General features: G+C 39.5%; 1 protein-coding gene across 1 annotated transcript in view; it reads left to right on the forward strand.

Moving 5' to 3' along the window:
- Positions 1-12,303, forward strand: part of PTPN1 (protein tyrosine phosphatase non-receptor type 1) — a 40,497-nt gene that overhangs the window by 24,735 nt on the left and 3,459 nt on the right. Inside the window, exons 2-8 of the mRNA XM_086622955.1 lie at positions 4,650-4,740; positions 6,126-6,226; positions 8,209-8,307; positions 8,999-9,136; positions 9,619-9,828; positions 10,534-10,695; positions 11,325-11,560. Coding sequence (XP_086479081.1) covers positions 4,650-4,740; positions 6,126-6,226; positions 8,209-8,307; positions 8,999-9,136; positions 9,619-9,828; positions 10,534-10,695; positions 11,325-11,560 — 1,037 coding nt within the window. The remainder of the gene's footprint in view (positions 1-4,649; positions 4,741-6,125; positions 6,227-8,208; positions 8,308-8,998; positions 9,137-9,618; positions 9,829-10,533; positions 10,696-11,324; positions 11,561-12,303) is intronic.

A 12,303-nucleotide genomic window follows, 5' to 3' on the forward strand; every position in this document is an offset into this window, starting at 1 on the left:
GTCTTCTGTACAGGTCCTTGTCATCTCATATAATTATAGAGGTATTTCTGTTCTTAAATTACCCTGTAATAACATCTCAGAAAACAGCAACTTTCATTTGACTTTACTGTAACTTTTTTTTTTACTCTTCCACCTTTTACAGCAGTGTCATCATTTTTCTCAGTGCTAGCTTTAAGAGGAAACATTTTTCTTTTTTTTTAAACTCTTAAGCTAAAATTACTTTTTTGTTTAAGTCTTTATATACTTGTTGTGAATTCCTTTCCTTAGTGTGACTGCCTCAGTAGACAGATTACTGTGCAATTCTGTAGCCCATGATAAGATCTTGGCAATTGCTGCTTCCCATAGGAACAGAACTGTTAAAATGACAGCATATCATTATGTCTTAGTCTGAGCTACTCCAGAGTTTATGGTACAATAAAATAGTGTGATCAAATTGAGACCTGCCGCGAACTTCCCGGGGAGCCTTTTTGTTGACTCTGAAGGTGTTTAGACTGGACATTTAGTTTCTCTTCTGGAAATATTGACATGCAAATCTATGCAAAATCGCAGTGTGCTTGAACGACTGATGTCATGAACACCTCTTCATGTGATCTTACCTAATACTTACTTGAAGATTCTGGGGTGTATCTTCTCTTTCTTAATGTCCAGTTGGTGTGTGAACAGGATGGGGAAAGTATAGTCAAATGTGCTGCTGTGCTGCGAGTTTGCACGTGGCAACGACAGCGCAGTGCAGAGTGCCAGTGGCAGCCAGACAAGCTGCACAACATACTTAGTGAGCAGAGGGGAACTGGCAGACCTGGGACTCCAGGGTAGTTATGGGTTAGAAGACTGAACTGAGGGTCATTTTTGAAAAGCTAGAGTAATGGAAGGAGAAGGCCGTGGGCTGCAGAGTGAATCACTACTGTTAGGTTTCTGTCAGGGGGAAGGGAGGAAGGGTCAGGCATTCTGGTACAGAAGGCTTTGAGACAAGTGGCTGAGAGCCACTATGAGTGCTTCTTCCTGATGAACATCTGTAGGAGTCTGAAAAGTAAGACTGTATTCATGGGGCTGATCCCTTTTGTCTGAACGGCACTGCCATCTGCACTTGCGTGTCCTTTCTTTGTGGCAGGAAATGTGATGCTGTCAGGCCAAGTGGAACCCATTTGTGCAACTGAAAGCGGCCTTCTCCAGGAGAGCTCTAAAGAACTTCTTATTCCAGTCACTACTGCAAATTATCAGTGATAAGAACTTTCCATATGAAGAACAGTGCTTCAGCAGACTTCCTCTTTCCACTCCTGAAGTTTTTAGGGGTATTTGCACAGGGTACAGGTCTTAAAACCAGAAGATGAGTGGCATGGAATGACTCATGCTCAAAACCAGACACATTTGACTTTGGAAAACTGACTTCAGTTCTGGCCCTTCCTCTTTAAAGTTTTATATTGCATGACCTTTTCAATGAAATGTCGAGTTTCCTTTTCAAATTACAGGATCTCTACGGTGTGACTATGAGCATGATTCAAGAAGGTGTTTCGTAACTATCAATTCCTGTGTCCATCCACTAATTTCAGTTCTCATGACATCACTGGCTTCAAGTTCCTCATAGCATAATAACTACGTGCTTTGAATGAGTCTGCTTTATCCAACGTGGAGATCCTGTAGTACTGTTATTGACATGTTCTGCAACTGCCCAAACACCAGTGAGCATCCATAGTTATGTGACTTCTGCAGTAACCAGTAACAGAAGTTTTAGAGCAATGCACAAGAAAGCCTATAACATGGCCGTCATATGTCATTTGTCATTAGATCAGTTCCCTCCAATAATTTTCTCTTCTGAAGGCTGTCTGGTCTCTACTAAAGTCAGCTTCATATCCTGGAAGTGATCTTAGATTTTTTTTTTTTTTGTCGCTTTAGATGTTCTAGCAACTGCTATAGCCAAAAAGACCCTAAAACTCAACCAAAACCCCAAAGCACTTTTATCCCATGTTGCTGAGAAGAACATGCCCCATTTTTCAGGCATGGACCACTGAGGTCCAGGCATGCATGCCCTTCAGGATTTTCTGTTTTATTGGTGTTCATTACATTCAGAAACGAAGTGCTATACACAGTTGGATTTTCATACAAGGCAGCAGCTTGCCTGTTGCCATATCTAGATTTCTCAGTTTATTATCACACCACCCCCAGCCCATTTTTTTTTCCTGTTTGTTGAAATGTGCTGCAGAAATATGTTTCAGTTTTTAAATTGTCTGTTTTTCTGGAAAGTACGTGAGTAACTTCTTTCTTTTTATTTTTTTCTGTGCCTTTTGGAGTTACGCGTCTCCTAGAACTTTCTTTCAGTACCTTTAGACATTGTAGTATCTTTAAGAAGCTCTAATGTTTGGTAGTGAGGTAATAGCCAGCCCTCTATTCCCTGAGCAATAAACGACCAGTTTCAGATCCGTAAGTAGGTGATGTTGGTGTTTGACTCAGTGGAACTCCCTGAGGCTGGGAGTAGTGTGTATGTGCACATACACACATATGCTTAAGCATAATATTTTTCTATTAGAATGCCTTTGTATCATTCCATTTTTGTAATGAAGCATTTAGTCTGTTTCCTTTTTTAAAAGAGAGGACAGTTCTTTTCAAATTTGTTAATACCATGAAAGGAAACAGTGTAGATTAATGGATTAATGCTGCTGCTAATTTAACCCAATAGTTACAGCAAAAATGCCTCACGGTCTTTTGATTTGGTTTGCATTTTGCTGGTTCGTTTGTTTGGTTTGTTGTTTGTTTTTTTTAATATGAAGCTTAAATGGTGGGATGGTTGTGTTGGCTTTTGTTTTATTTTTTTTTTTAACACTTAAAAAAAAATAACATATATAGGCTCTGTGGGAAATGCGGTTAGAGGTCTAGAAAACCATTTTTCCTAGTTCCTTGTTTTTGTCTCTTATTAATCCTGTACAGTCAGTGCAGATGAAAAATAAAAGCCTGCAAAATACACAGTCACCAACTTAGCATCAGAGATGAATTTATGAAAACATCCATTTTAGCTGCCTCATGTTTGAGATGTTAGACTGTGGCAGTCAAGATCATATTCTCCAGACTGCATTCTTCTTAAGCAGAAATACTGGCAGCCATGTGTGAGGTTATAAAAAGATAGCAGCTGATGTCAAGGGCTTATTTCCGTGAGGAGCCGTTTCAGAATGCCGTACTAATTTTGAGCAGGTATACGTAAAATAGAACTCTTCCCTCGACATGTAGCATTCAGTGTAAATTGATGCATATCTGAATAACGGGGTAGAAAAAGATCAACAAGTAATAAGGTGTAGTAGATAGCCTACTTAAAAAAAAAAAAGAAAATCTTCATTGTACATGCTTCTTTATGCAAAACTGAGAGGAACAGAAAAACAGTTCAGTTTGGCCACGTTTTAGGGATTAGATTTTTGAGCTGGTATCAAGTCCTCCTGCTCTGATGTTGGAAAACTACTCCAGTTTGAACCAGAGCCTGAGCTAATTTGAAACTATTAATAGAGGAGTGCCCAGCCTTTCTGTGCAAGTGATCCGTGTATCCCAAGCAGCCCTCCAAATGCACTAACTCTGTGTGCGCAGAAACCTGGGCTCTGGTCACACTGGATGTGGATCAACGCCACGCTCAAATCTATCTGTATCTGGACAGATAATTAATATTTAACTCTGCTTCGTTTGTTTGACTATATTTAACAAAATTAATTTCATCCAGCGTAAGGAGGATGAATTTAACTCAATAATTTGGTTTTAATGGTGATTTTTTTAGTGGCCTCTGGGCTAGGTTCATTTATTCATTTAATGTGTGTGTGTGTACAATGTCTGTCTTAGCATTTCTTAAACTTAATTATGTCATTGAAATATTGGTTCTACAGTATATCCATTCCTTCAGGTTTCATTAATTTCAATGAAATCTAACAGCTTTACCCTGAAGTTCCTAGTACTTTAATTTTTAAGAATTGCATATTTACCTAGTGTTTATTTACAATGTGAAGTTCTGTTTCTACAAGTCAGGACTAATGTCCAAGGACAGCAGAATTCTTTTCATTAAAACTTTTGAAATTGTCTCAGATAACTCAGCGATTATATGCATCTGAAAAAACCTGAAAGAAAACGTAGTGATATGCTTGAGATGATGTTTTAGTTGAGCATGCGAATGGGATACAAATAACCTTCACCATTTGCACCTTCATGACACCTTGCTGATAACTCAAGATGTAAGTGATCTTAGACAAGTCACTGCTCCATGTGTGTGTGATGCCAAGAGGAGTAGACAAGTATTTTTGGATCACAATGAAAGTTTTCTGATTGCTGCTGAGTCAGCAGTACAATTGATAGCTTCACTGATAGCAGCAACAATTTTTGTGGCGGTTTATATGAAAGGGCTTTGAGACAGAGACCCTGCTCCATCAGGAGTGTAAAGGCACAATGTCTAGTGAATGTTCTGCTTCTTTATTATGCAAGCTAACGATGTTTTAACACACAAATAATGTTAGTGTTGCATTCTGATAAATTTAAACTCAGTTCTTAAGTTGAAGGCCAAAGTGCTTTCTGTCTAGAACTCCTGTATGTGAAGATGCGAAGTCAGATGGGTATTTGTCTTAAAATAGCTAATGGTATGATGATATTAGATGGATTCATATCTAAGACTTTTCGTTTGTTTGTTTCAGGACATCAGGCATGAAGCCAGTGATTTTCCATGTAAAGTGGCCAAACATCCCAGAAACAAAAATAGAAATAGGTACAGAGATGTCAGCCCCTGTAAGTACACTTTCTTCTCCATTGTTTGTAACAGCCTGTTGACCTCTAATGACTTCTTTTAACAGCTAAATGTTCTTTGTAAGAACAAGGTTTCTCTCCTGCATCCAGAACAATTCTTTTTGTTAATATATTTCTTTGAGATAGATGTCACAGGATACCATTATATCCATAAGATTATACTACAGCAGCATACAGTAGATTCTGTATTTGTTAGCCAAAGTCTGAAGATATGGTAATACTAGTGTGAGACCTGCGTGTCTGAACTTATTATCATGACATGTTCCGGTGAATTCTGGTGGGAAGTGCATCTATGAGTGCATGTCCTCTGTACAAGACACAGCTCAGTTCAGTGTTGCAGCCTGTCTTTCCTTCCACAATCCTGTGTACAAAGACAATAACAGACTTGCATATGCCTGGCGTGCTGTGGTTTTGGGATGTGCTGGGAAGTACAGGACTGTAATCAAATGGTTGGCAGATAATACCTGATGCATCAGATAAAGTCCTCAGCTGGTTTTCTAAACTGCCTTCTTTGCACTAAGTGACAATGCCCGTTCTGGGACTCCTTTCCCTCTTTAAGGGTGGAGTACTGCCACCTGTTTTAAATGCAGAGTTTCTGTAGGCTTCATCACTGGGAAAACGTCTGTCTTCTATTCAAAGACAAATGTTATTGTATATCAGAAAACTTTTATACCTAGTGGTGAAAAGTTACTGAAGTTTTTGAGGCAATCAACCAGGAACAACAACATTGCACATAGTTTGCTTTACTAAGCAGTTCTAATATTTGGGGTTGTGAGTAACAAATGGTTCCTTTTTGCTTTTTAGATAATACTGCTTCCAGTCTCTTTCACTTTTTTCCAAAATGTAGGAACTCTTGTATGTGTGGTTTTTGTTTGTTAGTGGTTTGGGTTTTTTTAATCCTAAGTAGAACAAGCTGAGGCTAACAAAGGGCAGTGAAATTACCTTTGCTGTAATTCTTGAATTTTGATCATCCTTTCTGTACGTTAAGGTGTGGTTAGATTGGGAGCAGTAGCTAAATGTCTGTGACAAGAATAAGAAGTCTCCGTTCTGTTTGTCCAATATATGTTTAGGCAAACTTTTAACAACCTTGAACAAGCTGGGTTTGAATGTTTAAGCTGCAAAAGATAAGGAGTCATGTGATGAGATTTATTTAAAAACAGTAACTCGATAACTGTACAAATAGGTCAATGTGATCTGCTTTGCAAATTACAGTTGTGATTACTCAGATGTAAATACTTCCCTTCTTGAAACGTATTCTTGGAAGATAGAGCGCCACTTAGCTTTTTGATCCTAACGTCTGATGGATTGTGCATGGATTGTGCTGTGTTGCCATATACATTAACCAGTGTTTTCTGATTATGCTGCAGTCGATCACAGTCGAATTAAGCTAAACCAGGGTGACAATGACTATATCAATGCTAGTTTGATAAAAATGGAAGAGGCCCAAAGGAGCTACATCCTTACCCAGGTAATTGCTGGCAGTGGGTAAGAAAACTCATGTGGTGATTGAAGTTGTTTTTCATAGGTTTTCTTTAGCCTATTATGTTTGTTTTCTTTATTGTAAAGGCAGTTAAGTGTCTATAAACATCTCTGTGTATACGTAAACATATATGTAGAACAATTTTATAGAAATGCTGCATATTTCTTCCTGCTTTCTGTCAGCGCTGACTGACTTTTTGTAGAATATTTTGAACACTTTGTATGTCTGACTTTAGGTCCATCTAGGTGAGAAGCTCACATAGTCTTAGAAATCTGCTTGTTGGCTTATGACAAGCAACATTTAGGTGTGGCTGAAATGGAGCACACTTCTCCTAGATGGAAGGACAGCACAATCTCGAGACTGCTACACTCTTAAGTTGCCTGATAAGTTCTCTGAACAGACGTGAACCTCACTTATTGGGAGGGCTTCATGTTTACAGAACTCTGTATATGAACTTAAAGATGTTCAAAATCTATTTGAAATAACATACTTTAAATATAACGGATATTTATGTGTTACGTTGAGTGGGGAAGACGTTAACTAAAACATATTAGGGAATTTCTTACACCTGACCTTCTGTTTCAAATAAGCAGTATGCTCCACCACGTGTTTCTTGTTAAACATCCTTCTGAAAGTGATGTTATTGTAGTATTTACAAATAACGTACCTCCTAAGAACACAGCTTGTAAAAGGTCTCAGTTGGACAATGCTGATGCTTCTACCTGTAATGTGAGAGAGGAAAACTATGAATACAGTCTTTGGCGATGGGAATACGGGGAGCAGGAGGGAAGTGGCTGTTTTTCACTGAATCTGTGAATTCCACATCTATCTATATAACGAATTTTAAAATACCCAGATACCCTGTTGTCTTATTCTGAGAGCTAGCAACTGTGCCAGAATTCTTGTTTGTTCTAAATGTTTGGTTCCCTGGAGACTGTCCTGGTCTCTAATCTTGACGTATTTTTTTACCCCTTCCTCCCACACTTCAGATAATGGTAGACTGGGATTAATATTTTCATGCAGCAGCTCTTCCTTCCTGTTTCTAGAGAATAAAGATAAATCTTCTAAGGACGAAGTGGACAGTGCAGTGTTCAATATGAAAATGATTCTGTGCACACAGCTCTTGTTCCGCTTATTCACCACAGGGGAGGTTGATCATAGGGTTGAACTGATAAACCTGTGTGTGGAATAGTCAAGTGTGCAGCTAACTGGTACTAGTTACCTATTCTGATCCAGAATTTAATGGATTCGAATGACTTTAAACCCAGTCATTCTTCCTGAGGACCCTGGCCCTTTGTTTTGTTTGAGCAAAGTGATGGATAACAAATATAAGAGGCACAATGATGCTGGGGTTTGTTGCCCAAAATTAAAGCAATGGTTTTAGAGTAGAAAATAGCAAAGCAATATAGCACAGGCAAAAAGTTGTAAGGAAATCTACTTGGGTGAGTAGATCTTAGTCTTTGAAAGGAGTTACTGTTTTGTTCAGTCCCAGAGCAGATCCATAAAGATTCTGGAAAACCATACAACTTGTTACTGATCTGGCATTGTTTCAGTCTTTTGAATGTTTGTCCATTCAGTCTCGTAATTTTCGAGTATTACAAATAACAGTGATGTATTGCAGAATAGTTCAACGTAAATGTTAATTCTGCTCTTGGTCAATGAGGTTTTATTTCCCCATTATACATATACCTTTCCTAAGAAAATTCTGTCAGCGTTTTCACTCCCAGTTCTCTTCTCTCAAATGAGACTACTTCTCTCTTCCTGGTGTGAATGGGCGAAAAGATTAACCATGCTTTCATAGTGGGAAAATGGAACTTAAAGCTGTATCACTGCTTTTTTTTGCAGTTTGAAATGAGAAGTTGCTTGTTACTTGTCTGAATTTATCGCCTAATGCAGTAACTTTTACTGAGAAACATTGCACTGACATGAACAGAAAATTGTGCTTATTTGTGGGGATTCTGTCTTTGCAGGGACCTTTGCCAAATACTTGTGGTCACTTTTGGGAGATGGTTTGGGAACAGAAAAGCCGTGGTGTTGTCATGTTGAACAGAGTGATGGAAAAGGGATCCGTAAGTACTTTTGTGGTTCTAGCTATGTGTTCATTGCATTGTTTATGGTTTTTCTTTTTAAAAAAACAACCAACAAAAACTACCCCAAAGAATGGAGAGGGGGGAGATGACCATAAGTAATTTTACCTAACAAGTCATGTCTAGAATTGAACACTCAGTGAACCAATCTTCGTGCAGTCAGAAAGTTATTCAGTTTTTAATTGTAGGTCCTAATTTATTCTGAATTTGGATGAAATAATGAATGAACACAGCATGACTCTCCACACAAACAAATATTTGGACTCTACTGCTAACCTAGGTATCGAATGTAGTTCTCTTCAGCGTACACAAATTGCAAATGTGTATATACAAATAATGGCTTTGGTGATTTTGATTAGATTCTGTAGCGTCACACACTTTCAGCTTACATGTAGAAGAAAGAGCGCTAACTAAACAAAGCTATCCTCAATCCTTAGGCGTTTTCATGACTTCATTCAGGGTCAAAATAATTTGTCTCATACAGAAGATCCACTGACGGTGTGGTTCTGCAGCTTAAAGGAAGACTGATATTCTTCACGCTGGAATTGGTCCTGCTTGTAATCAAAGCAGATGAAGAAATTGTCCCATAAGTAAATGTTCTATATAAGGATGTTTGTTTCTTGCCTTTTGCGCAAACATAAATGACACACAAATATCTCCTGTTTGTTTTTAGATAAAGTGTGCGCAGTATTGGCCACGGAAGGAGGAGAAAGAAATGTTTTTTGAAGATACAAACTTGAAATTAACATTGATATCTGAAGATATAAAATCATATTACACAGTACGACAGCTGGAATTGGAAAACCGTACAGTAAGTACAGAAACTGGTACCAGTCAGATTCTTCAGTCTGAGTTGGGATTCGCCTCCTCATCAACAAGGTCTTGAAACAACAAGAGATAGTTATTTGTAACTAGTTGCTTAGCTGGACAGCTGTGAAAGCTCCCTCAGACGAGTGGAACTTTGTCATTCCAATTTTTCAGCTGTTGTAAAGATGTAGTGGAAGCAGTGCAGTCAGAGTAGCACGTGAAGCTGAGGAGCACACCCCTCCGTTCCATGTAAGTCAGAGTTATTTTCGAAGCAGCTAAAATTTTTCCAAAGGTCCAAATTTGAAATTGACCTAAAAGTAAAAATACCTAATGTCTAAAGCTGTATGTCTAAATGTATAGGTGGCTATTGGCTAGGAAACTGGATGAGGAGTTGTATTTGCTGATTAGAACATTGTTGTAGGCAACTGTGCTTTAAGTACTTGTGTGTATCCAGCCTAAAAGACTTCTTAAATACTGTTTTTACAGACACAGGAAACGAGAGAGATTCTGCACTTTCATTATACTACGTGGCCCGACTTTGGCGTCCCGGAGTCACCCGCTTCATTCCTCAATTTCCTGTTCAAAGTGAGAGAGTCTGGCTCGCTCAGCCCTGAGCACGGGCCCGTGGTCGTGCACTGCAGCGCAGGAATTGGGCGATCGGGAACTTTTTGTTTGGTTGATACATGCCTTCTGCTGGTGAGAACTACTTACTCTAGATGGTACACTATTTCTGTTTGCTTGGAGGAATGGCTTGTTGCAGGCTTGTTCTGTGAAGTATTGCTGCTTGCTATTTCCCACAGTCTTACTTGTATTCTGGTTTGGGATTGTTTTCCAAGGCAGAACTCGTTCTTAACTGGCTGCTTCAAGTCTGGGGAAGAAAAGTCTTTGGTTTTCAGAGTGATTTGCAAAGATGGGCTTTGCCCTCACGGTTAAGAAAAAAGATGCTAGATGTTTGCTAAGTAATAGTGTGAACCATCCTGGAACAATGCAAAGTATGTCTAATGTGTTTCATTTTACAGGGTTGACTTTGCCTGGAGGCAAGGGGAAATTGTCCTGACTTTAGGATAAAACTGGAGTTCCCTTGGGTTTATTCTGTCACTGTGTGAGAGCAGCTAATGCACAGAAGTCAGGCCTAGGTTAACATGTTGTTGTGTGGTTTGTTTTTTTCCCTAATTATACTTTCAGAACAAGAAGACAAAAAAGGGAGAAACGTACAATATTTTGAAGGCCCAGAGTGTTTTCCCTTCTCTGCCTTTTTAGGGACCAAATAAATAGCTGATAGCAATTTTTTATTAATACATTATTTCTGTAACACGGAGGGTAGTCTGGAAGCTCTACTACAAAATGAGTTGCATTTGATCTCATCAGAGCATAAAGCATGTTTCAAATTTTTATTTTCAGATGGACAAACGGAAAGATCCTTCTTCTGTGGACGTTAAACAGGTTCTCCTAGAAATGAGGAAGTACAGAATGGGCCTCATACAGACAGCAGATCAGCTCCGTTTCTCCTACTTAGCTGTTATTGAAGGGGCAAAATTCATTATGGGAGATGCTTCAGTGCAAGTGAGTGCTATTGACTGCACAGCCTAAGGTGGTGGGCTGCAGCTCTGGTGTAACTGCAGCAAACATGTGGGACGAACAGAATAGAAAGAATTTAAATTTCAGGCTTGCTTCGGCTTCAGTAAATATTTGTATTATGAGGTTCTTAGATACAATGCTTTAGATTGTGACAAAAGCACTGTATTTAAGAACGTTCAAAAAAGTACCTGTGATATAACAGGTGGCCTCGTGTACTTTTCAGCACTGTAATTGGGGTGTAGACTCGCTGCATTGTCCTTGTCTTTCATTTTAGATAATAAAAAATCTTCTAATATGCAAGAAATTTAAGTATTATCATTAAATCCCATAAGTTCGTTTAATGGTAAGCAGAACTCTAGCAAGACAGATTCTATTTTGTGCTATTTACATTTTCCAGTAGATTAAAATTTCTTGTGTTTATAGCTGATGTCTTCTGTGTACTGGATGTAGCTTAGGTTTGGAGTTCTTGTGTCTCTCCCCTTTTCATTGATGGAAATGAACAGCCACTGTAAGAATGAAAGGAGAGGTGGAGAATAAAGGCCTTGCCATGTTTAAGTTAAAAGTTACATAAAAGAAATAGAGAAAAGATTAACAGGGGTTTTCCTTCCCTGAAGGAGCAGTGGAAAGAGCTCTCCAATGAAGACCTGGACCCACCGCCTGAACATACCCCACCACCTCCCAGACCACCAAAGCGAACCTCAGAAATGCTCAATGGAAGGATGCATGAACACACAGAATTCTTTCCTAAACACCAAGTAGTAGAAGAAGAGATCACGTGTTCGGTCAGCAGTGTGGAAGAGATGGTTCCAGATGGCAGAGCTCATTCATCTGTACCACTGATCACAGACAGGTAATTCATGTGGTTTTCCACTTTTAATTGTCCCAGGAAGACTGTCCAGTTGGCTTATGGCATTGAACAGTGGTAGGACACGTGCTCACACGTGGCCTTTCATACAGAAGGGTCTGAGCAGACCTTGATGGAATTAGTGCAATAGTTGTTCCAGCTCAAATCTTTTCACTAAAGGTCGTAACACTCATGTTCACTCAACTTCACACATGAGCCAGGGCCCCTTACAGCGTCCTGCTAGAGTGAAAGAAGTGGTGACACGTAACGAGGTGGCTTAGTCCTGACTGACGTGCAGCACGTGCCGAGGTACAGATGAGCTCTTCCACTGCTCGGAGACAGTGTTACTCAGGTAGCTGAAAACGAGCTTTCGCCACACTTGGAAACGTGAGGTGAACTGCAAGCAAAGCTGCTTTTGGTGAAAGGCTTAGAGGGGGCTCACGAACAGAGAACTTTTCTACCTGTTATTGTCACCCAAACTGTGAGGGCTGATAAACGTGCAGAAACACTCCGCGCACAAGCGGTGGGAGAGTGGAGGGGCCGAGGCTGCTGCATGGGTAACCTCTAGAGGTCACTCCCGGTGTGTTGGAGGGATTGGGACTGGCTGAAATCCACACGCCCTGGTGTGGCTGTTGTCCTGCGTGTTAGCTGGTTTTATTCAGAACAACCAAATTAATACCACACACAACAAAATCAAAAAATATCAAAATTAAAAAATAAAGTAAAAACCCCTGCACTCACCAGAGACA

Source organism: Tauraco erythrolophus, chromosome 18 (assembly GCF_009769465.1).
Source record: "Tauraco erythrolophus isolate bTauEry1 chromosome 18, bTauEry1.pri, whole genome shotgun sequence".
NCBI lineage: Eukaryota > Metazoa > Chordata > Aves > Musophagiformes > Musophagidae > Tauraco > Tauraco erythrolophus.